At 37.8% G+C, this 20,044-nt stretch overlaps 1 protein-coding gene across 10 annotated transcripts in view; it reads left to right on the top strand.

Annotated features, from left to right (window-relative positions):
• Positions 1–20,044, top strand: part of ADGRL2 (adhesion G protein-coupled receptor L2) — a 228,451-nt gene that overhangs the window by 32,826 nt on the left and 175,581 nt on the right. For all 10 annotated transcript variants that reach the window (XM_036757032.1, XM_036757027.1, XM_036757025.1 and 7 more), the window contains exon 2: positions 12,592–12,764. In XM_036757032.1, the coding sequence (XP_036612927.1) occupies positions 12,692–12,764 (73 nt within the window). In that variant the 5' untranslated portion in view covers positions 12,592–12,691. The remainder of the gene's footprint in view (positions 1–12,591; positions 12,765–20,044) is intronic.

Below are 20,044 nucleotides of genomic sequence, written 5' to 3'. Positions count from 1 at the left end.
AGACTTATCTTCTAGCTTTCAGGTCTTGCACTCTATCCAGTGTGCCATAGCTGTCCTGGGACCTAGTAGGTACATAATTGGATTGCTAATAAGAGATCAGGCTGTAATTTCATTCAGCCTTTTCCTCATATTTCAAAGTTAACAGTTACCGATATAAGCGGCATTAAAATATATATATCTTTAGCATTACATCAAAATAGAAAGTCCTAAATACTTATGACCCTCCCCTTTTCATTGCACTTCATATTGTAGAAAACACACTGCCCATCATTTGAATCTGTGAATTACATCGAGGGGCAAGAAGACGATAAAACATTCCTCTGTTTTCTCTTCCGATTTCTGATTCCTTCCTTTTGAAAAACCATTTTTTTCCTTGTCTCCTAGAACCAAGGGATCAGAATTTCAAAAGCATGGTTCATATTTTTAACACTGTAATTTTAATGGCTGTTCTGGCTGTACATTTGCTCCTTGTTAAGGGAGAGATACCTGGTTCAGAGAAAAAGACATTGAACTTGGAAGAAGCCTCATATGGAGGAAACAGTGCAGAGGGCTTTAACTCTTAGCTCTCATTACTTGTTAATGACCTGTGCCACCTTGGCCAAGTTACTTATATTTCTGGGCCTCATTTCGCTCATCTGTCAAATGAGGAGTTTGGTGTAGATCCTTATGGTCCGTCCCTGCTCTGAATCTTTGTATGATCCATGACCTGAATTCAGATTCTGTCTCTTCTTACTATCTCTGGGACTTTGATTAAACATCTCCGGACCTCACTTTCCACATCTGTAGAATGAAAGTGTTGGACTAGGTGGTTCCTCCCTGCTCTTCCTCCAAGGTTCCTCCCTGCTCTAGAATTACGATTATACGCTTCCTCAATTTAAAGGGAAATGGTTGCAGTAGAATCAGGTGATTTCTAGAGACCTTTTCAGGGGTGTGTGTGTGTGTGTGTGTGTGTGTGTGTGTGTACACGTATGTGACAGAGAGAGAGAGATTATTGAGTAAAATTGTAGTTACTGTTGTAAGAGATTTGAGCCAATTATCTAGGAAATGTGGACTCCAAAATGTTTTCCTGAGACACATTATTTGAGGGAAAATAATTTCCTGGCTTCAGTTATTTGGATTGTTGCTCTCCTTTATGTTGGGAATATGGACATCCTTTGTGCCACAGGACATCATGGCTTTACAATTATTCTTCAAATTAGTAGGTCCTAAGTCATAGAATCGTAAAGAAACCTCTACTTAAGTTGTTGGGGATTTCAGAAATGTCATAGATATTTTACAGCCGAGGAAACAGAGGCACCAGGGAAATTAGATGACTTCAATGAGATAATCTATACCAAGAACCTTTCAAACCTTTAAAGTGCTGTAGACATGTCAGTCACTGTTATTTGAGATCAAACACCCACTTAGTGACTCGGCCAGAAGTAAACCCTAGGGATCTTGCCCCTGTTCTAGGGAATCTTTCCACCCATATGTGTTGAGTCTTTGTAAATGCACAACTACGAGAAGAGTAATGTGATTCTCATTCCCCTTATTGTCCAAGTAGCAGGAACATTTATTGTCATTAACCTTTTTTTAAAAAGATTTACATTTTATTGGCTTATATTTGTTTTAGATTGCAACTACTTGGATAAATGTCTCCTTGGAGTCAGGAAATACAGTCCATATCTTTGTATCCAAGGTGGTGGTGCCTTGCACCTTTCTTTTTTGGGGGAGGGGGTTAGGGAGTTTCAGAACTGTGATTTCATTGTTTTAGGGAGTTCCCTGTACCAATGCAGATTGTCATTTTCTGTTCAGTTTATGGTCTTAGAGAGTTATATGGGAGCCCTGAGAAGTTAAATGACTTGTTTAAGGTCACATAGCCAGTATGGTCAGAGGTAGTCTTAAAACTCTGGTCTTCCTAATTTTTTAGCCAGGCCCTCCATCCATGACACCCCCACTGCCCCTCTTCACACTGTCCTAAACAGAATGCTTAGTAAATCAATTAGTGCTGCTTCTAACCCCAAAACATATATTTCAAAGTATTGAAATAAAATTCAGACAGTTGTAGCTATAAAAATCTTAATTTATGATAAAAAGAAGGTTTAAATGAGGATTAAGATGCCCCTATAAATATTGACTTCTGAGTAATAGGTAAGTTGTATCCTTTATTTATCATAATAGGCCATATAATGTACGTGACAAAAATTTCATCGCAATTTATTCTTTATAGTTACTTCTTCACATTTATTTCTAAAATCATTGGACACATTTTATCCAGATGACCTCATTACTACCAAGAAATTCCTATTGGTAATATTGATGATCTGATGTAGGACAGGTCCTGGGTCATTATTATTTCATTTAGTGGTCATATATATAGACCAAGAGGGAATTTGAATATTGATTCAGGGAATGGCCAGTTACAGTGATTTATGTGCCACTGATTTCATGAAGGGAACCATTCATGGGGGCTGCAAGATTGAATCTCTCAGGCCATCCCTGAGTTTGTTTCCTATTTGCCTGTGTGGTAATTAGGTCATGCTCTCAAAGAAATTATAACAGCATTCTCTCTATGAAACATGAATGCAGTATTTCTGTGTTTTCCCCCTAACCTTAACCAGTGGTTTCTGATATTAGAAGAGCAAATTAGATTTTTCATATTCTATAATTTATTAATTTATGCTATTTAAGGCATAAATATTTTAAAAGGAATGAAATTAAGACATATGATTGTAGATTTAGAACTTTTCTAATCCTCTAATTTTACAGATTAGGAAATAGAAACAGTGATTGGATGCCCAGGGTCACACAGCTAGTAAATGTCTGAGGCAGAATTTGAACCCAGACCTTCCTGATCCCGAGTCTTAGAGAGTTATCTGGGAACCCTGTTAGCATGCTGGTATTTTAGCATGTTAGCATAAAATTACTGGGTTTTTTGTTTGTTTTTATTTTTGAGCTGTTTTACTGTTTTTATTTTTAATCAGTTAAACATTTAAAAGAATCATTCATTTTGTATTTTATCTCATTTTTGCAAAATTTTATTGGCATCAGTTGCTTCATATTAATTCACTTATACATCTTCGTTGAAGTGAATTAAGGCCAGGTCCCTGCACTAGACAAAATGTCTGCTTTCCAGCAGCTGCAGTGGGGTTTGGGGGTAGAAATTAGTAACTGCAAAGTGATTTGTGGAGGGAAGAGAGCATCAGTAAATGTAAGGGATGATCAAGATAGGCATGGTGGGGGGCTTCTTTAGTTGAACTTGGGAACAAAGATGATTAAGATTAATAACCTGAAAATGACATTTCTTACTTTTTTTTTTGGCCACTTCGTGTTCAAGGAGGAAAGCCATAAAATGAAAAGCGTCTAGACTTCTTGGTGGCAGAAATGAAAAAGCCTTAGCCTCAAAGTTAAAAGACCTGGGTTTGAACTGTGACCCTCACATCTAATAGCTATAGCCATGGACAAGTCACAACATCTCTGAACCTAAGTTTCTTCCTTTGTTAAGTGGGAATAATGATATGTACTCTACCCCCACCGTCTTCTTGGCATATCCCACTGGCATCATCTTCTGATGCTGGAGCTCTTGTTCTGGAGACCCTGCCGTCCTGAGGAGTGAGAGCCGTCAGTATCTAGCTGGACTCAGCTCCCTGACTGTCCTTCCCGCTAGGCAGTTTGTGTGCTGCATCCTTACCATTTTCTCTGTCCTCTGCCCTCTGCCTCTTGTCCTGGGAACAGTGATCAAGTTAAGACTACCTTTGCTTCTGAAAAGGGCATGGCAGTCAACTGTTCTGTGGCTCTGCTTTCTCTCCCTGTGACTACCTGACCAAACACTCCCCGTTCTCTCCCTTCTAGCTGAGGGCAGGGATTGTCTCTTTTGTATCCCGTAGCACGAGGGATACAAGTGCTTTAAAAAAGACTTTTTCATTCATTGCTTCATTGATTCGTTCATCGTACTGCTCATCTCACGGCATTATTTTGACGAAGTTGTTTTGTAAACCTTAACGTGCTATATAAATGTCAGCTATTTTGAAGAATTATTTCTGAGGTATGGGTAGCAATGCTGGTTTTGTTTGTGTGCTCTCAGTTCAAGAACAATTAGAGACTTTGAAAAAGAGCCAGACAAGTGTGACATACTGTGAAACTAGGTCTCCTGGAAAACCTTCTGAAAGCTGGTCAAGAGGAGACTATTCAGGGTTATTAAAATGAAAAAAGCCTTCAAAACCCAAACCCTCATGCTGCAAGTGTACATTACGGCCATTTTTTCTTATATAATAAGAATAATTTCTTACAATAAATAAAAGCTATTTTAAAGGAATGGATTGTTTGGAATTCTCTACGATATTAGGGAAAGCATTAACTTTTCATCTAAGTGTAAGATGGGTTGGACTTGGTAAGTGTTTTTTTTTTTTTAAGTTCATTATTCCCGAGTTTGTGTTTGGTCCTAAAATCTTGCCTGTGCTAGTTTTAAAAATGAGAGCTACTTGTCATTGTCATTGCACAGCCTAGATTTTAATGAAGAGAATGGCTTCGATGGTACCTCTGGTGCCCAGAACTCTCAGTATGTTTAATGTGCTCAGCATGGCACCAACATAGTACAGCCTAACATTGTAAATTGACTAATAGAATCTTTCAACCCCGCCCCCTTCCTCTAAGTCCTTTCTGTGGGAGTTTTTATCATTAGGGCACCAGGAAATTTCAGCAATCTAATAGGGCTAGAAATGTTGAGAGACTTTTCATTTGATTTTTTTTATGTTTTTAAATTCAAAGGGGTCTTGACTTGTGTCAATTCACGTAAAAACGTGTAGTAGTTTTTAAAGGAAGAGAGAGAGAGAGAGAGAAAGAGAGAGAGAGAGAGAGGGAAGGAGGAAGAGAGGGACGGAAGGAGGGAGAGAGAGAAAGAGAGAGTGAGTAGGGGGAGAGGATGACAGAAAAATTCAAACCTGGCAGAAGGACAATGTCTAGAGCCAAAAGGACCTTTCTGATTAGCACTAGCAAAAGTTTACTTGGCATATTGAATGAAAACTCCCAAGAGGGGGCAAAATCAGCTGCTCCAGGAACGTAGCTCTGAGCAGATTGGGAAAAAAAGAACAGAGTGGGGTTGGGCCAAGTTGCAATGATAATTAGAAATGAAAATGTGATTTATATTATTTATTATCCTCGAATAACAGAAATGGACAGTTGGGTTTCATATTAATGGGCAGTGGGCTATTGCTTGTAAAACTTCACCAATGCAGGGAGAAAGCAAGTTTGTTACTGGTCGTAAGGGTAAGATTGCTCTCACTAGCAAATTCAGCCTTAGCAGTTAAGGGAAAGTAAGATCCAGAAAGACTGGTTTGGGGAAATCAGTTTTGGTTTATATTCAGAGTATGAATTGATTTTTCACATTTGGTTTCAAGCTTTGCCCAACATTGACACAGTGCACACTTTCTGTGGAATTCCTGCAGATGGCTTTTATTAGAAGGATGAGTGATCTTGGTTAGGTCTTGTACTTCATTTTCTGTTTCTTTTCCCCATCCTTTCCCATTCTTTATGTTTTGTGTTAGAAGTTTGATGTTCTAGGTATTACTAGGGATTCCTTCAATAGGAGCAAAGGATGAGTCCTTCAGGGATGGGTTCTTAGAATTGCAGTATTTTGAATGGAATCTCCATCCTGGTTGAGAGAAAGCCAATTTTAGCCTTTTTCCTCTTACAATAACCTGTTAATAGGAAACATCTTCAGTACTCTATGGCTCATTTACATTCATAGTTGAAGTGATATCAACAAAAGAATTTTATATTCTCTTTGTCTCTGTCTCTCTCCCCTTCCACCCCTCCTGCTCCCACCTCCTCTCTCCCCCTCCATCAGGGCTTGGGTTAGCCGTTCTGTGGGTTAGCTCTACTTCCCAGTAGTGAAGCACTAATACAAAACTATTAAGATGCTTTAGTGTATTTTCCCTTTAAGTACCCTGGCTGACAGACTAGTGCTGCTAATAAATAAACACAGGTTACTTACTATCTGTGGGTCTGCTGCTGTCTGTTACCTTGCAAGCTGAGCATAAGACAGGGAAGCCTGTTGGGATATGAACAGTGCTGAGGCCCATTCCTGGAATTCACCCTTCAACTCTGGAACATATGTCAGTTTAATAGTAGGGATGCAGTGATTGACTTATTGCATGCCGGAGTCAATAGAATACTTAGGATTATTTTTAAAATTTTTGACACCTCATGAGGGAAGCTTGGTAGACTCTAGCTTGTGGTTGATGTGCAAGCGAGCACAAATGCTTGCTTTTTATAACTATCCTGATGCCTACTCAAAATAAAATTAAGTCGTTTGTTTCTTCATAGATAGCGAGATAGAAAATGAGGAAAGAAGGGATTAGGACATCTATAATTCTTGGCAAAAAGCGGATTGGGTTATTGAAAATCACTGGTGTTTATAGCCAAAGAGGCTATTTTCTGTATCTTTTCCTTGTGCTTTGAAATTAAATGTCATTGAGCATTAAGGGACTTTTTTCTCTCCTTTCTGTCCATTTCTCCACTACCTTCTGACCTCCTCCGAGGCTCTAGATACATAAGCTTTCTGAAGTCCCTTGAAAAGGTTTATTAAGGCCTCTAGGAAAACACATTATTAGTGTAGGGGAAACACTTTAAGTAATCGTCCCTTCTGTTTGCTGAAAGGCAATTTAATATGGTCTTTCTGGTTTTGTTTGCTGTTTCTGTTTTGTTTTGTGAGATGCTGTTGTCTGTCTCCCCTTTTCAGGCAATTACATGGTCTGAAAGACAAGTCTGTCAGCCACATCTACGCGCATAAGTGTCCTTTGGCTCCAGCTTGCTTTTGGGTTAGCATTTTTCTTGGGATTAGTTTCACCATAGTTGATTAAGTATTGTGATGTCTGCTCCTTTTAGTCTTGGCTGATTGTGGTTTTTAAAAAGTATTTGGATTTCCATTAAAATTGTTCTCTTTGGAGAATTGCTTTAAATTTGGAGCAGAGCAGCATGAAAGTTCTTGGACTTCTGTTTTCTAAATTGTATTTCGAAGTTCATTTACCTTTTACTAGTAAATCTTGGGGGATGGGAATTTTATGGAATCTGGCCTTTCGTGTAGTTTAATGGAGGCTACAGAGCTCTATTTGACATTCTTTGCCCTTGTCATGACAGAGCAGACAGATGGACTCAAGTTTCATTTGATGGGAATAGGCAGTGACTTTATAAACGCGTTACAATTCCCTGTTTCTGTTTGTCAGAAACATAACCATTTACACCAAGCCCTTCACCAGGCTGATGTTTACTTTTTGCCACAGTCATTCTCAAGAGTTAAGCTAAGAATACACCAGGTCTTTAGTATGCTTAGAATGTGTCCATGAAGCATTCATTCCTGGCCAAGTACCACAAAAGAGACTTTGGTTGTATGGTTAGGTTTTGTCCCCCTCTTTCTCTTTTCCCCTCTCTGCCAGAGGTTTTCCTATCTTGGCAGCTGTTTCCTAGAAGGTGGTCATCAATCTCTCCAAATCCCCCGATTTCTTCCTTCCTTTTCTTCCCACAAACAAGAACTCATTGAAGTAATGTATGACAGAACACAGGCTGATTGCTGGCCATTTAAAGAAAGAGCTCAAGTTTTTAAAAATTGTACATGTAGGCAAGCCGCCCAAAGGCATTATCTCGTTGACATTTTTTTTAAAGGTGCATTAGAACGCCATTGTGGGCACTCAGATTCTTCACCCCAACTGGCAACATTTGAAAGGCTTACTCAGTTTCTTTCACTTGTGCCTAATAATGCATCTCATCCACATGCTGACATTCTAATTGCTTGGTCAGATCATATGTAGGACAGCCTGTATGGTACATGGAATTGTTAGATGATTAGTTGTTTGGGTGTGACAGGTGGTGAATTAATCCCCATTTTTGCTTGCATGTTGTTTGGGTCTGTTATTTATTTATTTATTTATTCATTCATACATTTAAGCTTTTTTACTCTATTTGTAGCCATTGTGTCAAGCACGTTCATTTGTTAGGTATGTGTGCTTGCTTCAATTTGGTTGTTTGTGTGAGAGAGATTTCAAATTCATTTGGATCCTTCTGGATAAGAATAAGTAGCCAGGGTATGGTAGTAAGAGAGCCCTGGCTCTGGAGGCAGAGGATCTGGGTTCAAATTCCCTGTGCCCACTTCCCTTGATGCTTAGTCTCTGTGTGACTTTGGGCAAGTTTCTTCACATCCTTGGTTCTCAGTTTCTTGTTGTCAAATGAAAGGATTGGACAGAATGGCCATCTTTGAGGTCCTGCCTAACTCTCTTGTCTCTACTAACTGTTGATGTCTCTGTAGTATTTCAGTGTTTTTTTAGTTACATCATCTCTTTGCTAGCATCTATTATCAATAATACTGTGAGCTAATTGGTGCCACTGCGATTCCCTGTGATTTCACCGGTATAGGGGAGCTCTTGATGAAGAAACCTCTTGGACTAATGTGGATGGGTGCCTCAGTCTTCCAGATCTGCCTGTGGCCTTGAGAGGCGGTTACGCCACAATCATGTTATTTACTTTATTTTAACGGATAAGAAGACTGAGGCCGAGAGAAGTTTAGTGTCAGACAGCTGGAGGTGGATATGACATCATGTTTGATGGTTCTTTCCCCTGATGAAATTTTTAACATTCAAAGCTGAATTCAAAGCTTTAATTTTTGTTTAATTTATATACGTTTAACTCTTGATTGACAGAAGCAGGGGCAGAAACAAATGCAGGAGGTGGGGTGGGGATGGTCTCTGAATGAGAGAGCGTTAACTGTGTACCTGGAGAACCTTTATGTTTTCAGAGCCTAATTTAATGGAATTAAGTTAAAGTGGGTCATGGGAAATGGCTAAGATATATGGGAAGTTCTGCATTCCCCCTCAAGTAAGTCACCGACATGATAAAATGAAAGCATGCGTGTTGTTCTGATTTTTCATTTCGGGAATAAATCTTAGGTTTTTTTTAATCTCTGCAATTCTCCACCAAAATGCTATTCTGTTGCTTTGTTAGAGTCTGTCTAGAGGCAATCCTGAATTCTCAAAGTCTGTATTCTTGACCATTGAGCATCAATGCTGCCCATCTAGAGGATATTGTTGGGATCCCAAGGACAGGATGGCCCAAGTTCAGACACCAGGGGAGATGATTCACTAGGGTGACAGCAAGTCATGCAATCAATCCCTTTCTGGGGAGTGTTTGTGGGATCTGTCTCCCCATCAAAGTCCTGGATCCTTGTTATATGTATGGAAGGCTAAATCCCTGATTGGTTACCCAGAGTCAATGACCTTGCTTTAAAAACAAAACAACTTTTGGTAACTGTATTTCCATATAATTGGTTCCTTTTGCAATCATACATATTTTATACCCTAAAAAGATGATTCTGAGAACAAGTCCATAAGCTTTAATAGACTGAAAAAGCAAAGAAGGCTTCCATGATACAAAACAGGTGAAGAATTACAGGTCTAGGCCTATTCTCTCCCATCCCACACCCCAAAGTCCTGTGTGTTTCTGGAATACCGTTATTTAAGAAGTAACAGTTGAATGCATATATGGAAACATTCTTAGAAATAATCATTACTTACTGTGGACAAAACTTTTCTTATTAGCTTGCTTTAAGTCTTAGCTCATACCACCTCCCAACAGGAATTCTCTCTTGATTGCCTCATTTTCTGATGTTCTCTGCAGAAATTACTTTGTGTCTAGTTCATATATAATGTGAATTTACTTATCTTTGTACCTTTGTACATCCTAATGGAATGGAACTTCTTTGAGGGCAGCATGTCTTTCATTCTGTCTGTTCTGTTCTATTGGTTCAGCACAATTTTGGCCCCTTGCCAGCTCTTAATAAATGTTTATGAAGGAATGGACAAAGTAAGAATGCTGTCCATGGAGCTTGATGTGTGATGTCTGTGGAGACACATTGTAGGACAATGGATGGGGGAAAGCCAGTCCTGCTTCCGTCATCCGGTTAGCTGTTCAGTGGTGGGCTACTTACATTAGCCTCTCCTGGCTTTATTTTTCTCATATGTAAAATGGTGGAACTGGACTAGGTGTTTACTGAGTTCTTTCCACTTCTTAATCTGTGATTTGAAGTAGTAAATGGCAATTTAGTTGTAAGATCAATGAATTAAAAGCTACAGTGGAGGAAAAGAAAAACAAATCCAAATGATCCTCAATTCTGTCTTATTACCCATAAACCAGTATGAGAATAGTTAAATCAGATATCTCTGACGTTAAAGAGAAAATTATCAGAGTGCATGGATTAGAGAAAAAAATAAGGATTTTGGTCTTAAGGAATAACAATACTGAGTTGAATCATATTTAAAGGTATTTTGAATATTTGAGCAGAAGATACCTTAGATTTATTAAATAAAATTCAGGAGAAAGGAGATAAATTTGTTAATGCATAAGCATTTGGTAGAGAAAGTGACTGTTGAATAAAATGTTTTAATACATATCTTGGATATGCCATAAAGCAAGCACCTTTTTTTTGAGCTTATCATGTGATGCTTCTCTGGCTTTCTGTTGGCTCTCTTTTCCCCCTCCCTCCATCCTCCAATTCTTTACTCTCTTCCCCTTTCCCTATAAGGGATTCTTTAGTGTTAGTGCCATGCTGTGTCCATCATAGGGACTATGGTGATTCGTAGATGTGATACGCCACTTTTGACTGCCCTGAGCTCTAGGTGGGTAAAAACGTTAAGGAACATTTGCTTTCACTTTGTGTTAGGGAATTTCTCAATCTGGGCAAATATTGAGGTTCGGGGCCAGACTCTCTGTGCTGTCTCGAGCCTAGGCTAGCATCACTCAGGATTTCGGCAGGGCTGTGGAGATGAGAGAGAAAGAGGCAGTCTTTGCCCTGCTTACTGCCACAGCTTCTCTAAAGGTTTTCTTTTAGGAAAGGATGAGGGAAGAGAGACAGAGGGAGAGAAAGACAGAGGCAGAGAAAGACGGTACTTAGGGAGCTGCCACGGTATGGTTCTTACATGCCGGCTCCTTTCTCTTTCCCACTTTCCAGAGGGCAGAAGAAAAGAACACACCATACTTGTGGTACTGTGCTTTCTTTGAACTATGGGTCAATAGGGTAACGTAATGAACCACCTAAAGATAAAAGGCAGAATGAATTCCTTACCCAGACTGATTTTATTTTTAAGAGTTTCAGTTTCTTCCTCAATAATGTTAACTCGCAAAATAGAAGTTATGCTTAGTATTATGCAGTTTTCTAAGTGGGGTGCAGTATTGGGGAGGAAAGTGTTGGAGGGATTGCCACCTGAATAAGAAGCATCTTACCTACCCACCTGGACTGGGCAGAAGGGAGGCCTTCCTCAGAGTATGGTCAGGATTTCCTAATGTATTGATGCTTTGCTGAATTCTAATCATAATCCTTTCTTGTTTCTTTGTTCACATGCATAAAGAGAGAACCTGGAGACTTGGATATATTGCTCTAAACATTTTCTGTGGAGGATGGTTCATTTCTAGGGCCAGGTCACTTACTACTGTGTAGCTTAGCTGAAAACCTAATGTAGTTGTACTACCTGTATGCCTCAAGCCATTAGTAATTACTCCTGTATGTACTGTTCATATATAAAGGTGATAAAAATAACTTGGAAGCAGATAACACATTTTACTTTGTTCTCTATCATGTTTTTATAGGTAACTCATTAATCAGTGGACATAAAACATTCTCGATCAATGAATAATTTTTTTTCCCATTCTGGTTCCTGACTGTCTGGAATGATATAGTTGATCAGTTTCTGGGCTATAGCTCTAAGCTAGTTTGCAAATATATGCTTCCTTTCATTTCAAGTGTTCTGTTATTAGATAGATTTTTTTTGGACTTAGAAAGCTTGGTTTAAACATTTTCTGGAAGATTGACAACCAGTTCAAGGACTTGTTCAACCATGTAGAATTAGACAAGACCATCCATTAAAACATCCCATTCAATTCCTTCAGGAATTCAAATTTCTTGGGACTAAATACACAGATGCAAATCATTTGATTCACCCTGCCCTCACACCCTTCTTACACTCGATCCTCAATTTACCGTCTCCCTGTTTAAATCATTGGGAAAATGTTTAAGTATAATAACTAAAGCTGACCAATCTCCCTTTCTTCCCACTCCTATCAAAATTATCAGACAAATGGTATAGGCTCTAAAAGCTCCTTTTTTTTGCAAGTCAATCAAAGCGGCACATTTCGACAGGGATGTTAAATATTCTATAAGTTCATGATTTTGCAACACAATTTATCCAAAGCCTTGAGCACTTTTAGAGTTAAGGTTCAAATAAAGTATGTTATAGGATCATGTATTTAGACCTGGAAAAGACTTCAAAGTTCATTTGGTCCAACCCCTTTATTTTATAGAGTTAGAACCTAAGGCCCAGAGAAATTAGAGGTCACACAAGTAGTAAATCACAGAGTAGAGATTTGAATCTGGGTCTTTGGATTTCAAATACCTCCAGGTCCGCACCATGTCTTGATGCCTGCCAAGACTAGGCATATTGTTAGAACCAACCTATATGCTTATTTTTTTTTCTTTTCAGATTAGTTTTAAACTCAGTGAGTTCCTACTTTTTTTTTAAGCATATTTCTGTAGCTGCAGTACATAGTAAATGATGGATTTTTTTTTCCTTTCAGATATGAAGATCAATGATGCACACTGCTGGGTTCAATGAAGCTGGGCATTTATAACTGGATTCATTAAGGAATACAAAGGAAATATTTAAAGAGATCAATAATGGTGTCTTCTGGTTGCAGAATGCGAAGTCTTTGGTTTCTCCTTGCAATCAGCATCTTACAGGGTACAGAAGGTAAGATGTTGTCTTTTAAAATGTACAGAAGTATATAGACTTTGAAATATTTACAGAATATCGGAGTATTCTGTCATGGAACAGGTGAGGATGAGTAATTAATTCATCGGCTGTCTCATACCTTTCTGAATGATTTCTTGATGATGAAGTTTGTTTAGTAGTTATAATTTTTTTTCCCTTTTTTATAGTGTTACACTGATGTGTATTGTTAAAGAACTAGAATTTCACTTTTCTTGACTGAAAAGTGGTTTATTTTTTAGCATTGTTTTCTACTTACCTTCATACAGTGCCGTTCTGCAGAGTAAGTGATTATAAGCTCCATAAATAATCTACAAATGTTTTAACTATGGCTTGATGGAACTAAAAGCTATCTTTTGTTGATGATTTTATGTTTATTGACTAAATTTATTCCTAGTGAAATCAAAAGCAATTTGTGGTGCCTGGGTTCTGTTTTTTTTCCATCATCACCTCAAGTGTTAATATAATATTTCTAAAACTCCAAAATAAATCGATCAAATCTGTTTTTGAAAAAATAGTTATAGTTCCTTTAGTGTTTGTGATGTTATCCATCTCTTTAAAAAAAAAGAGAGTGTATTTCTCACAGTGTGAGACTTTTGCTTGATTCTTAGGCCAGACGCTTAGAAATACTTCAGGGGAATAGTGTGTAGACTAGTTTAAAATAATTACATTTTGAAAGGCTTAGAAATAATCTTCTGCAGCTTCCAAATACAGTACTTGTTTACTTCAGCATTTATTTCTTTCTAATCTGTGCTCTTGGGCTTGGGTTGACAAGCCCATTTTGCAGAAATAATAATAGCAATTTCTGTAGGTAAACTTAAAGGAACCCAGAGAAGGAAGTTTTATCAAGGGCCATGAGAAGCCCAGAGAGCTTTGGTTCCTCCCAGAGTGCTTTAAAAATTTTTTTAAAAATACTTTTATAGTAGGGAAGGATATATTGTTGAGGACTGTGTCTTTTAAGAACACACTAATCTTTGTGTTTTCATTAAATAATAATCGCCCTTGTGATTCGTTAAGGACTACGCACACCCATCTTCTTGCTGCCTTCTGCATCTTTTAGTGGTAGATGAAGTATTTCCACAGAAAAGATGTGTTATGTCAGTAGAGAAGAGGAGGTATTGTTCAGACATTTTGTACTGATCGGGTCAGAAGTTAATATGGAGCTAGGATGCAGAAATTTTTATAGCTAGTTAGTTGACTTGCTTTTTATATTCAGTGTAAAAATAGATTTTCATGAGGAATATATAAGGCATTTGAGAGATGCATATAAAGCTGGGTAGTAGAAAATGGAATTTTCCATTTTATAGTTTCTTCCAGTTCAGGATGGTTTAATGAACATGACAGATAACATTACTTAGCGTTTATGTAGCACTTTAAGGTTTGCAGAGCACTTTAGAAATATTATCTCATTTTTGCCTGACAACAACCCGGGTGCTGTAATTACCCCCATCTTCCTGATGAGTGCTCATGAGGCAGACAGAGGTTTAAATGACTTACCCGGGGTCGCAGATCACCCTTGAATTCAGGTATTCATGACTCTGGGTCTGGTACCCTTATCAGCCTTACCAACTTGCTGATTTACGGTTTGCCTCGAAACTAGACAACATAACAATATTAAAAATTTCTTTTATATATTGTAAATATGTCTATATCATACAGATGTAAGGAAAAACCAGAGAGCAGGTAACTGAATCTTTGTATTATGTAGATTTAAGGAACAAAAGAAAACAGAACAGATAGGTAATCCATTTTCTGGGAAAAGAAGAGCTTCAGAATTAGGCATTTTGCATAAAACATTTTTAAAAATTTGTGTCATTCTGATATTGTGCTTTATTCTTCCTATTTGATATATTTTCAGAAATCGATAAATTCTGCAGTTTCACTTTTGTGCCAGGTACATTTACAGCCTCACAGACTGAGAAAGGATTGGAATTTAGTGAGCACCTTGCTTACCTTTATTAAGGTGGATTCCCTCATTTTGACCAATGTCAATTGCAAACATTACATATCCAGCTAGTTGTTCTTAGAGAGTTTCAGCCGATTAAAAATTCACCATTCTATGTCTTTCCTGGTGATGAACTTCTCTGAACCTGACAAAGAGTTTCTGGAATGACAGGCATGGGCAGTTCATCTCGATATGCCATATGTGAAGCCTTTCTAAAGTGGTGTTGCCAAAGTCACTGTCATGGCCTTAAAAAATGTAGTCATCACCATCATTCTAGAGTGAAGCATTGGCCAAGGTGGAAAATAATATAAATTAAAATTATGCTGGATAACTGGTTTTTTTTTAGATTGTTGTTTTCAGATCATGAATGTTAATGTTGAGTTGACTTCAAGCCACAGAACAAAATTAAAGAGTGATGATAAGGATCTCATGAGAATGCATCAGAATGAAAAGATACGCCAAATTCAACATGCTGACAATTAATAGCACTCCATACATAGAAGCATCACAAGCCAGAGATAAAAGAATAGGAATTGAGTAAAGTTTGTCATGGAAAGCTTGTATACATGAGCATGGTTTGTTTTTTTTTTTTGGCATCTGGTCGGGGGGAAAACCCTCACTAAATTCCCTGCTGTTCTTTTTGAGTGTTTCTGTACAGTTAAAAAAGATTCCAGGTGTGGACCAATGGCTCATTAGTCCACATAATGAAAATTTTTCCAATCAAGGTAGAGACCTCATTGCTGGCACAGTATCTTAACTCGCTGGGGGGCTATGGAGCAGAGGCTGTTTCATGAGAAACTGTAGTTTTATTTTCAGTGTCACCTATTAGGTCAGGAATCATATCTACTGTAAAGAGAAGTTTCATTTTTGGATGTGTTGGGCCAAGGGGGGGTTGCTTTTGAAGCCATTCCCTCCTACAGGTAAAGAAGAATCTGGAAAGGACCCATACTGCAAGGGATATTGTACAGAGTTAGCGCATACTGTTTTGACATTGATCAGTGTCATATGGGTTTTGTCTTTTAAAAAAATATTCTGACATGGCATGAGAGGCCTCTATCAACATTAAGCAGATAATGCTCTTTGAACACCTGTAGAGAGAACCAATCAAAGAAAGAATAGGGACAGAGGAAAGTAAAGTTAGGGTTTGAAATGTAACTCTACTACCTTTCAAAGCCTTTTGTGCTTCTTTTTCCTGATGTCTTTATTCACCACAACTGGGGAACTCCTTCTGCCAACCCAGATTGCCCAAAGCACTTAGAGGTTAAGTGCCTTCCCTAAGGTCACACTTCTCATCACTGGCAGAAGTAGGGCTTGAGCCCAGGTCATCCTCACTCCAACCCAGTGCTCTCTCCTTCATACTCTGCTTTCCTAAGTAAGGCAAATTTTTGCTTAGATATAAACTTGGCCTTTAATTTCATCCTGGCTGATCAGTCATGTCTGACTTTTGTGACCCCAGTTGGGGTTTTCTTGGCGGAGATACTGGAGCAGTTTTTCATTTCCTTCTCCAGCTCATTTCACAGATGAGAAAACTGAGGCAAACAGGGTTAAGTGACTTGCCCAGGGTCACACAGCTAGTAAGTGTCTGAGGCCAAATTTGAACTTGGGAAGAAGAGTCTTCCTTACTCCAGGCCTGGCACTCTATCCACTGCGTCACCTAGCTGCCCAATTAAATTTCATCCTATCTCCTTCTTAAACTTGGATGTTTATAAGTAGGATTCTTAGCTTGTGTGTTCCCCACATATGGCAGCATTCTTGGTCCGTTCATACACACATATTACCTAAGATCATGAAATCATATGGAGTTCCACTTCTTATCAACATGTAATGGCATTTTGATGTAGTAGTCAAGGCTTAATTTAGTAGTGCATTTATTTTCCATTTATAATTGTAAAAAACAACAAATCCGATGATAGGGTTGATTTAATATTGCTATGTTGAAATATTTGTCTTATTTTAGATACATTATTTTTTTGCTGTCCTTATTAAAGCAACAGCCATTAGGAATTCTTCACACTTTATTAAAGATGCTCACTTTGTAGAAGGACATTGGATATGATGATTCAAATGAGACTGCATCAAACCTTGCCTTTTAAAAGTTTATTCATAGCTGGAAAGTCCTAATGTTTAATTTAGCCTACAAAAACTAGGGTTCTTCCTTAAAAGTGTTTTGGCAGTTTAGATTATATTTGTACACATAAACTTACATGCCTTATAAAAGGTGGAGATTTTTGCAAAATATTTTTATAACATTTTTAAAAGTGTTAGAAAAATAAACTCAAAAATCTTCAAAAGTCATTTTTGCTGAGAAACTGGCTTTCGTTTGATTCTTTTGGCCCATTCTTAAAAGCATAGTGCCCATGGTAGAATCATGTATCAGTAAGTAGGGAAATAAATTGAATTTCTGTGTTCTAGAGAATTAAATTATGCCATATAATGGAGCCCTGGCAAGTGTAAGTCAGACATATGAAGGTTCACATTGGTTGATGTGACAAGTTATAAATAAAGTAGCCTATCAGAAGAGTCAGATACAAGGATTTCAGGTTGTGTCCCATATTCACTATATATTAGATTTCATTAGTAAAATTTATATTCAGTTAATTTAAATATCTTATTTCAAAGGAAAAAAATAATTAGGCATCTGTAAAAATAGGAATGAGAATTATAGGTATTGCTACTTTAAATATTTTTCTGAGTAAGGCAAGGAAACCTTAGAATGTAACTGAAAAAACATTCTTACTTTCCCTTAAGACCATTTTGGAGAAGGGCTCCTTAACCTTTCGATACCTTTGGGAGGCTGGTAAAGCCTTTGCACCTTTTCTCTGAATAGTGTTTTTCAATGCATAAAATAAACTATGTAGGATTACAAAGGAAACCAATTATATTGAAATATATTTGTCAGAAAATTGAAAAAAATCCCCAAGAAATTTACAGACTTGAACAAGGATGCCTGATTCAAAATATATATTATCTATATAAAAGTGCGGGTGTGTATACACACACACAGAGAATAGTTTATATGTTTCATTTTGTTTGCTTTTTGGTAATGACATGTTCTCTGTGTTGGTCACTTGTCACAGTATGATCTTATGGTCTTCCACTCTGTACTCTTGATGTGAGGAAAAGAGAGTAAGGACAAAAATGAGTGGGTCCAGATTAAAGAATGGGACGGTCCAGGCAAACCCTGGCCTGCCAACATTCTCTTTACATCAGTATCTACTGAAAGAGACGGTGACTAGAGGTCTAGTGCCATAAACACTAGATTTGGAAGGAAAAAAGGCTTTTTCAAATGCAGAGGAAAAGGATGTATTTAGGATTTGAAGAATTTTGATTATTTGAGGAGCCTCTCTGTATGTGAATTCTAATCGTTCACCAGAGGTGTTAGCGGTCTTTGGTGTGAAAGCCATAAGTTACCCAACCATTTGGGGATTAGCACCCACATATTTCCATTTTTTCCAAATTTCTGCTTCAGCTACTATGCCTCTGATAAAATCAACAGGGACACTGTGAAGTAAGGGATGATACACCCTGCCCACTTCCCTTGCTTTGGTCAGGAGTGTGAAAACATTGACAGATCTTGATCTGGGCGCTACAGTATAGTGTTCTACTGTTAGAAATGGGTTCTAACTTAATTTGAATTAACATATACTAAGCATATTTTCCCTGGAGGAAATTAACCTCAAAAATATCGTGGGACATAATTTTTTTACTGCCCTTTCTTTTGACAAAAATAGGCTTTGTTGTTAAGATTTTTTTTGACATATCCCATTGAAGAAAATAGACCCTTAAAATTGTCCCCGAACTAAAGGAAGGCTATATTCTTGTTACATTTTCAGAACCTCCTCATTTCTTGCTTCAGTTCACCTTTTTTCATTGTGATGACCTTGCCCTCTCTGAATGGTTGTAACCACATGCCCAGTCTCTAAGACCAAACTAAATTGGCTTACTCTAGCTTCCTTAGATTTCCCAGTCTAGCAGAATTTGACAGCACTTTTTATTTGTTTGTTTCTGTGTATTAGATTAGTTGAAGACTAGGGGGTAAATTTTCAGCAAGGTGCATGGGGACTTGGCCACATGATTCCTATTAAAATTAATGGGAGTCACAACTCCTATTAAATTAATGAGAGTTGCATGGCTAAATCTCTGTTTGCTTCATGGCAAATGTACCCATATCATCTTAATTCACAAATTATGTAAATTAGATTTCTTCCAAATGGTGTATTGGTATATATTTTGAATGATTATATTCATCTTAAAAAGAAAGACTAAGGTATTGTTCCTTACAAAAATGTATTTACTGCCCTTTTCAAGCACACATTTTAGATAGTCTTAGCCTTACTGTATTCTTACAGAATGTATTTGTTCAAAGTGGAGCCTTTTCCTTCTTCAGCGCCTCCCTTTTCTAATTATAGAATAGTGTATAATTCCATAAAAAAGGTGGAATTTGATATCATAATAGACCCTGGTAAAGGTGATTCTTAGCTGGAAAACACAAAATAAGAACTCAAAAGGACAGCATCACAAGCAAAGAAAGCTATGCCACTTAATGGTATCTTTTATTTCCTAGCAATTTAGGCTCCTCTATGAAAGTACCATGACATGTACTGTTATGTCAACCTTTTTAAGACAGATCTTTGGGAAGGAGCCAGGAGAGGGAGGCAAATGTCTCCTTGGCATAAAGACTCTGTGAGGGCCACTGTTTAGGCTGAAGAGGGGAGAGGGAAAAGTGTGTGGCAGGTGAGAGAGGAGCCCACCTGGATCTTGAAAGTTGGTAATGGATATTTTAACTATTATTCTTGCTAACTAGACCCTAAATGAACTTGTGTATATGCTGTTAAAGAAGTGCAAGTAACATCAACATTCTTAAAATTTCAGTATACTGGACAAAGCCCCAGTCACCCCACCCTAGTTATAGCTTTGGTTTATCCTACTGATTTTTCTTGCTGTAGCAAAACTATTATTTCTGAAGATGAGAATGAAGATTAAATTGAATTCCTAAATGTGTCTTCTAATAAAAAAAAGATTTAATTTGAAATTGTTAACTCGTGTTTCTTTAGTATGCAAACTAGGCCATCTTTTATATATGTAGATGTTTTTTTCCTGACCCACTCTTATTGAGATAAGTCTTTTATCCTCTTTAGTGAGTGCTTTCCCTTTCCCCTGTGTGCCTCCCCTTCCGCCTCTTCCCCCATAGTTTTAATGAACTTGGAGAACCAGAGCCACAGAAGTGAAGAGCATGAACCAGAAGACTTGCTTTGAAATTCTGGCTCAGCCTGTATAAAAACTGCTTGACCTGGGGGAAGTCATTTACCATTTCCAT

Source organism: Trichosurus vulpecula, chromosome 4, assembly GCF_011100635.1.
Source record: "Trichosurus vulpecula isolate mTriVul1 chromosome 4, mTriVul1.pri, whole genome shotgun sequence".
In the NCBI taxonomy this organism is placed as follows: domain Eukaryota; kingdom Metazoa; phylum Chordata; class Mammalia; order Diprotodontia; family Phalangeridae; genus Trichosurus; species Trichosurus vulpecula.
Note: the sequence above shows the minus strand (reverse complement) of the source record. Positions and strands in the feature narration are given on the sequence as shown.